Genomic DNA, 9,055 nt, shown 5'->3' with positions numbered 1-9,055 from the left:
TTTCGAAAGCAGATTTTGATAGTCCGTGTCCATCGTCATTCAAAAACTACTGCCCCAAATTGTTTTCGAATTTTGCACACAATTTTTACATATAAAAAACTAGACCCCAACGTTTTCTTTTTCGTTGTTTGTTACTTTGAGGAGGTTTTACAGCTACAAAATGGTCGATTTTTTTCGTGAAATATCGTACTTTTGAATTTAAACAACCACCAAAAATTCAAAAAAATTTAAAACAAATCAAATAGAAACGTTGGGGCCTAGAAAAACTTCTGCTCTAACTATGCTGCTTTGATTTGTTCACTTCTGATTAGTCTGCGCTGAGATACAATGAACACCGCAAATCATGATTTTTAAGAAGCGTCCTCAAAAATGCCTCTTAACCGACTTATTTCTCAATATTTTTTAACGAAAAAATTACAAAATGTTGTTCGATTAATGCTTTTTATTATACAAAATATTTGAATTAATTTTGTTGAACGATAGTTCCGAAAAAATCGCAAAAATGATGATTTTTTCATCATTTAGACCGTAATGCTTCAAATTTGCTCAATATAGTTCATACTGTAAATCGATATTTATTTTTTCAAACATAAACAAACATTGTCATGATTACGACGCATGTAGCGCTTAAACTCTCATTGAACATAACTCAAAATTGAGTGACACACCACTCAAATTCATTAGAAAGTGCACGTACTCTGAACTTGAGTTACCACCTATCTACTCATTTTAGAGTAAGGGACGAGCTGTCAAAATTTGAGTATATTTTACTCAAAATAAGGAATAAATATTTTTTTCACAATTTAAGTGAATTTAACTCAATTTTTGCAATCAAAATAAATAAATTCTTTTTCGTTATTGTTTATATAAAAGGATTCCCTAATTAAAATCATTCTTCTTTCTTTCAAATAGGAAGGGCAAAAGAGTGTTTGAAAACCGTTCAATTTGACCGCATTGGAGTCAAAATTGAACGATTTTGATATCCTTATGTAGGATCTCTCACTTAGCATAATTGAAACCAAAAAATTACTATTGAACACATCTATGATTGATGATTCATGATTTCAAAAACCGGATCTAGAAATGGTAATGAAAAACGACGTATTCTTGCAGTCTTAAATTCGATAAGAATATTCCGATAAAGAAAACGCACTGAACCGCTTAAAGGATTCGTTTCACTCAAATGTTTGAAAACTCAACGCTTACTCTAATGTATGAATAAATGCGAGAGAACTCATGGCCTTAGTAAATTTTACTCAAATCCATACTCAAATTTTGACATATTGTTCCAGTTTATGAATTTGAGTAAACGCAACTTAAACCATGAGTTATGTTCAAAGAGCGTGTAAATGCTCGTTGTTCTGTTTTCAAAAGACTGAAACTGACAGTGAACCGAACTCATCGAGGGGTCTTATTTAAATGATACATGAGAAATCGCAGACCACTCTATCTTGAGTTTATCTTTGATTTAGTTGAATATCGAGTAGGGTTCTTAAATAAATCAATTAAATTATTACTAAGAATAAAATTAATTTGTTATTATCTTAACTTACGAAGCTTTAAAGTGAATGTAAGTAACAACATATTTTGTGTGATATGGTTACATGGGCTTACTTCCTTCCAAACTTGTATTGTTGCTATGGTATTTCACCGTCATTTTCGAATGTTTATCGACGCTTGTTAACAAAAGGTCAACAAAATTTCACTATTACTAAGTTCACTGGTTCACGATTACTGATCTGATATTGTTCAATGAATCGTATGGGACATTGTAGAGAGAGAGAGTTTATCTTTGCATGAATGCTCAGAATTCAGGTTCTAGTGTGGATAAATAGATGGTGATAAAAAGTACTCAACAGTTGTAAACATCGGATAAATTTCTTGGTTCTTTTTAGAACTACTAAAATATTGCCAAAGAACTATCCGAAATTTTCCTTTACTGAGTACGTAAATCTACACAAAAAAAACATCTATACCATTGTTTGTTCTGTTGTTTGATATTAATTTATTCAGCATTATTTGTTTGGTAGAATATATTTTTCGTCAATAAGTCAAACTTTAGTATAGATGCACCGTTAAGACACAGACTAACAGACATGACAGTATGAGTAAATTTTTATAAAAAATAATTTTTCGTGATGCACTAGCTCCACCTATATTGTACTGCGCGAACTATTTACTATCTGTACACCCCTTGTGTTATGTAAAAGTTTTTTTACTAGTTGGTTTCCCCTCGTTTGTCAACACCGATCAGCTGCTTGCAGGGATGCCTAATTTCATCAAAATATTTGAAAATGAATCGTCACAATAAATTATTGGATTACGTTGATAATATATTTAACTTTTTCGCGATGTTGGAAGGTAACCATTTATTTGACTCAACGTTGTTCATCTAGACTATTTTTTATTGTGTTGGTAGTTTTCACCCGAAATTAAGTGGCGGCAGACCAGAAGCAAGTAAATAATGTACCAAAACGGGTTCGATTTTGTCTTGCGTTGGAGGATGAGAAGTAGGCACAATTATGTAAATAGTTTTGGCAATATGTATTAAATCTGTATCCTGCATGAAATTCGCATGGACGTATACAAATCAATACATTACAGGTAATTCTGTATGAATGGCCACTCTGTTGGTAAATGAAAAAAAAACACAGTCTAGATGACAGACAGGATGTTTTTGATAGGGTAACGTGGCGCCATCATGACACATGTGCGCACTGTCCCAAATAAAGGAATATTCGAAATGACCGTTAAAATGATTGAAGAATCTAATTTGAGTGTCCTGTCTGTTAGTCTGTGGTTAAGATTCTGGAAATAAAATAATAAAAATTGAAAAATTCACACAATCTTTCAACTAACACTAACAGTTACCACATTACCACCTATATTGTAATGCGCGAACTATTTACTATCGGTACACCCCTTGTATTATGTAAAAGTTTTTTACTAGTTGGTTTCCCCTCGTTTGTCAACACCGATCAGCTGCTTGCAGGGATGCCAGGATGCCAGGTCTGCAGATTTGTCTGTAAATCTGCAGATTTGGGGTATAGTGCTGCAGACATTTTTTGTTGTGCAGACTTTTGCAGACATTTGAAATTCTCGCAGACTTTCGTCTATATTTACAGACTTTTGAAATTTCCGCGACCTTTTTTTTTTTTTGCTCGCCAAGTCAGTTTTGCGTGTCATACTTTAAGCAGCCCTTACACGTGGCAGCCCTTGACTTGGTAACTTGAGTCCGCATTTTTTGAGAAAATCAAGCGTTTGGAGCTTCAAATATTGCAAATAAATATTACAATATTGAGAGAAGAGGCCTTTGCACATATTTAACAGTTTCTCTCTGGAGAGAAAGTATTGTCGGATTGATCAGCAGTTTTGATTTTTTGACAATATTTTCGTCAATCCAATGAAGTTTCCATTACACGATCAAAAGTATTGTCAATACTCCTTGTATTGACAATAATATTGTCTCGTGTAAGGACAGCTTTATAGAGAAATTGCTGACTGCAGATTTTTTTTTTCAGATTTACAAACCCTGTCTGCAGATATTTGAAATTTTTACCTGGCATCTTTGTGATGCTAGTCTGTTAGTCTGTGCAATTACTGTGAAAAGTTAAAGAAGCATGTCAGTTATATTCGTATTCACGTCCTATGTCTGTGACATTACCCACCCGTCTTTATTCCATGCATGACGCGAAACCTTCCTATCGGTGATGCCACTTTCACCTGAGGTGAAATCCGTAGATTTGGTTTAAGGTGTACTCATATATATTTTCATAACATTTTTTTAATGTCGTTTATTTAACCCAGCACGTAAAATGGGGCTCTGAGTCATAAAGACAGGCTTCCAGAAATGAGTGATCGGTGGCGAATAGATTACTTATATAACTGGACAGGCCAACAATAGTTATGAAGATGACGTAATAATATTTTAAGTGTTTTTTCCGGATAACGGTCAGTAAGTCATTTATCAACACCAAGATGAAACATTTCGTTTTCGATTACTGTTATAACTGACTACAAGTGTGAGTATCTGGAGAAATAATGGAAAATCCTTAGATTTCAAGAGGCTCATCCGTAGATCCGTAGAAAAGGCAGAAATCCGTAGATCTACGGATAAATCCGTAGGGTTAGCATCACTGCTTCCTATATCGACCGAAGCAGAACTGCTACTAAATGAAATATGAAGCAAGGATACCAAATGATTTTTTTCTAAATCTGTGTTATCTTCCCATAACTACATTGCATTTCGGGATCGTCACTCATTTCAACATATCAACACATTTCCACTGTATTTTCCCTTGTAATTGAAAGCGACGATATAAAAAGCGTGAAAATTTGGCTCTAAACTGTTCCAACTTATAGGTTATATTAGTTGGCGGTTAAACGAACAGACTTTGGCTATACCGGTCTCCAGTTCCCGGTTCCGAAAGTATCGGAAGTTGTGGTCCGAAAATGAACTAAACTAAAAACGGCACGCAAATCGTTTTCCTAGAGATTTTCACAAACTATCAGTGAATAAAAAAGTATCATGGTGACAAGATATTCACCCTTATTCTGAATAATGACGTATTGATTTTTAGATCGAATATGGTTCGAGGTTCGATCGAATCCTAGCTTTGTTAGCGTTATTAGGAATACAAATGAGATACGATAGAAAAATCGATATGTAGTTAACCAGAGTAAGGGTGATTATTTAATTATTTCCGGATCCTGTTTACGATTCTGGGAATAGTGGATGATGAGAGCTTGAAATTTCAAATTTCAAGAGTCGTCGACACAAGGGACCAAAAGTTCCACATTTACTGAAAACATCCACTCTCTTGCTGTTTAAAAGTACACGGAATTTCCGGGAACATCAGAGTACTACATAACAAATTCACCTTTTCGTTGCCTAAGGAAACACGTGATTATTTTTGACAGCTGGGAAGTACAGAACAAGTTTCACGTCAACAGTTTCGCTGCTTGAAAGTACGCGTGAAACTTTTGGCAACTTGAAAGTACAGAACAAGTTCCTTTATTGCTGCATTGAAGTTGCGAAATTTCAAGTATGGATAATTAATTTTCACGAACATTGTGAGCTGCTTAAGCCAAATTAGTTTCTTTTAGCAGAACTTTAAATTAGTTGGGTAAGCAGCAATCGAACTCAAAAATTTTCCTTGCCCAAACAAACTTTCTGATTATCACACCAATTCTGCATTTCGATCGAATTGGAATACTTTGATCGAATGTGATATTTCCCATTCTGTACTTCGATCACTCGTTCGCAATGCAGAATGAAAATTTTCACATTCGGTCGAAATGCGGAATAACTAATGTTAAAGAAAAGTACTTTGAATAATTCTACTGTAACATTTATGAGCGATATGAGATTTTGATATTTGTTATTTGCACTCCCGCGATTGCTATGAACCGACCTTCATTAGCGATTAAAACACACTCGTTTACGAACTGCTTCGACTTCCCAATGTATTTCACAGCAGCTGCTTGCGTAAACTAAGGTTCTTTTTCATGTGAATAAAAAATACTACTTTTCCGCTCAGTACTCGACCTACAATTAACGAACTACGATGTAATCTTCACTGATTGACCCGACGTTCATCATGATCAAGGAGACGAATTCCTGGAATTTCGGACAACATGCAAACAACCACCAGAGTTAATCAGTTTAAAAATAAATATTTTCCGTTACTAGATTTGTTTTATTCCATTTCTCATAATAAAAACTGCACTACATAAAACTGGTTGATTTTCCACGCCTGTTTAGCATGCCTTATTCTGTCGCCCTAGTGTAGTTAGTTGTTGTTGTTGTTGTGGTTTGTTGTTTGTAAGCAAATACACAATTCCGCGTAAACACTACACTACGAACGCTACAATTTCGCCGTTGTAATTCACGAACTCTACGGAGATCGAGATTTGCTAGCGAACTAGGAGTACTTACAACTGTATGTAGAATATGCAATCTAGCTCAGCGCGGAAAGCGTCAAGGAAATTAGACGGAACAGAATATAGTTTACTTTTTTTTTATTAAATATATAACAACGCCGGTTAAATTTTTCACGTTTTCTTCTTCTTCGTCATCTATACTTTGCTGAAGAATATGTTTCTGCTTGATTGATCTACAATTAAACAATTGAACATATCTTCTCGCTTGTGTAGTAAGGTTTTTCTGTTTAAACTTTTATTCGGGGGCTCAGTTTGCAGAAATGGCTCGATCCATTGGTATTTTTTTTTATTTTGCTCAAAAACAAATCGTAAGACGTGTTTGTTTCGTTTTATTTGCACAACATACAGAGCTCACGAGACAATAAATAATCAACTAAGAAAATATATTTCTTTGCAACGGCTCTATTACTGCCCTAAAAATGGTTCCGCTTTGTTTTTTTTCTCCTTCTTTTCTTTTTTGTAACAATTAAAGTGACACACCAATAAGAGCTATATAAGATTAGTACAGGTGCGAATTGTTTCCTCTGTTTTCTTTTTTTGTTTTCAGCAGACAATCGCTCGAATAAATAATTGATTCCGTTCTGTGGCGGGTGTTTTGATCTCACAATCACAAATAATAATAGTACATGATACTCCTTGAAGAACAAAATCACAATCACATTTCCGTTTCGTTTTGCTGTCGAAGTAGTTTTCCATTCTTTTTTTTTTTTTTTGTTTTCATTTTGACTGCGTCTGGCTCTTCGATTTAGAGGTTCCGAGGTTTTCGCACTCTAGCGGTTCAAGCATATGTTTGTGTGTCATGTCAAGGGGACATTTCCTTCGCTTTTATTTCATTCAATGAAGTGAAAAAAAGGGATTTATGTCTGCTTCTTGTGTATAAATAGTAAAATTTCTTGAAATTTTGTTAGAAAGAAAAAACGCTAAAATATAAAACAATATGTAATAACAAAAATACTACCACTTTCAAATACCCGCTTTCACTGAAGATTTTTTTTCTGTTTTGCTTTCACTATCATTTTGTTTTTCTTGTCTTCATTCAATCGCTTCTATTTCAAGTTGTTTTCTGCCGCTTGTCTAGCTAGAGTCAAAGTTCTAAAACAAACAAAAAATAAACTATCAAAGTTGCCTCTAGGAAATTGGTTTAAACACAGTTTTGCTTTCCAAACATGTTCTGAGAGTGCTCAATAGGATATAAGATATAGTTATTCGAAATAGTTTTTCATGTGTCTGCTTTCGTCTTTTTAAAGCCTAATAATTTTAAGAGCGTTAAGAATTGAAAAAACGGTTCTGTCGTCGATGTTCGGCCTTCCCACCCTACAGCAGCCCATCGCGCTAGCTGACTATCATCATGGTTCAATCGTTTCCCTCACCTGGAGTGAATTGTATTATCTTTTTTTTCAATTAATTTTGTTTTCTTCTTTCAAACTCTGGCAACTGCCAGCGAGACCAACGAAGGCGAGCGATTCCGCTAAACTAAATAACGTTCTAACAATTGCTACTACCACACTATTCATGCATCAACCGGTTCGATTTTTTAGTTGATTGCTTGTTCGGTCATTTGCAGACAGAGAAACTCCAACCGACTGTTGATATCACCGATGCTGTTGTTTTGGCTCTTGCTACCGAGCAGATCCGTTGTGCTAGGGCAGGAGGATTTCTGCTGCGTGATTTCATTCGTCCCTACGGTTTCGGTCGACGGGTTGGATTTGGCTTTGCCACCACCGGTCGGAGGACCACCACCCATTGTTGTAGTTAAATAAATCGTCGGCAGTAAAGCGGACGACTGCTGGGGTTGTTGTTGGGTTTGCTGAAGCTGCTGCATGAACTGCTGCTGATGCTGATGAGCGGAAATATTGTTCAACGAGTGTCGATGGTACATGAAGTTGCCATGAGGAACATGCGTTTGTTGTGGAAGTTGAACCTGCTGCTGCGGTTGTTGTTGCTGCTGCGACGGTTGTGGTTGATGTTGTTGACCCTGAATTTGGTTTGAACCCGGCAGGGAATGATGTTTGATGTTGCTACTGCCGGTGCTGCCACCAGTGGAACCACCGCTGCCGCCGCCGCTACCACCACCACCACCACCAGTGCTCGATAGATTGGAAGCGAAATTCGGATACGATGAACTTTTGTTGTAGTTGTTGTTGTGACCGGTTCCCGCGTTCGCATTGTGACCGTGACCGTACGGGTACTGGTGTGGAATTGCTTGAAGGTGGCTGTGGGATGAGGAAGAGTTTTGCTGTTGTTGTTGTTGTTGAGACGATGACGTTTGCTGTTGCATCGGAGAAGTGAAATATTGCAACGAACTCTTGCGATGTGACGGCTTCTGCAGATCACTGGGGTTGTTCGGTTTGTGTTTGTTCGTGGCGGTCCACCTAGAGAATAGAAAAAAGAAACGGTTACTTCTAGACTCGTAAACTTTATTAGTGATTTAAAATTAATAATCAGGAAATTTGCATACGTGACAGAATAAATTTGTTAATTCTGTTGACCAAAACAACTGCTGTTGTCAAAGCACGTGGCGCTTCTCATGGCACTCGTAGTATGTCTAGACCGATTAGTAACCCGCTCATAGCTTCACAACTCGGTAGCTGATGAGGATTGTTATGTGCCTAACGAATCCTAAACTACGAAAAGGTCTAGCAACGATGTACCTCAGTTGTTCACCGAGAATCTTCAGCGCTAATTGGTCCGTCTATTATATCTTACAGAAAATATTCAAATTTAATGGATTTTTATTTCCTCTTGGACGTTTTCGGTCCTGCAGTTCACTTAACACCTCTCAACGAAGATTAACAATTGTCGTCGGAAAAAGACCATGACATCATCAGAAAACGCTAGATGAGAACCCTCCAGAGACAAGTTGACATCGTAGGAGTACAGTAAAAATAAAAATGACCCTAGATGACTTCCTTGTGGAAATGCAAGTCTGCTGAATTTAGCAATCGTGATGTTATGGTTAATCATATCATTATTATTATCGTTCAATTGGGCCCGGCTTCAACCTAAATATGGTTGTTCGCCGGATATCATATCAAAGACGGAAGAAAGATCCACGTAAGAGCAGCTCAATTCCATGTAATCTTTTAGTAGTTGAGAATTGGTGTGAAGTGCA

General features: G+C 36.4%; 1 protein-coding gene across 1 annotated transcript in view; it reads right to left on the bottom strand.

Annotated features, from left to right (window-relative positions):
* Positions 1–5,656: 5,656 nt before the first annotated feature.
* LOC131434724 (protein Smaug) overlaps positions 5,657–9,055 on the bottom strand; it is a 39,110-nt gene continuing 35,711 nt past the window's right edge. Inside the window, exon 6 of the mRNA XM_058601778.1 lies at positions 5,657–8,315. Coding sequence (XP_058457761.1) covers positions 7,478–8,315 — 838 coding nt within the window. The 3' untranslated portion in view covers positions 5,657–7,477. The remainder of the gene's footprint in view (positions 8,316–9,055) is intronic.

This window comes from Malaya genurostris, chromosome 3, assembly GCF_030247185.1.
Source record: "Malaya genurostris strain Urasoe2022 chromosome 3, Malgen_1.1, whole genome shotgun sequence".
Classification (NCBI taxonomy): Eukaryota; Metazoa; Arthropoda; class Insecta; order Diptera; family Culicidae; genus Malaya; species Malaya genurostris.
Note: the sequence above shows the minus strand (reverse complement) of the source record. Positions and strands in the feature narration are given on the sequence as shown.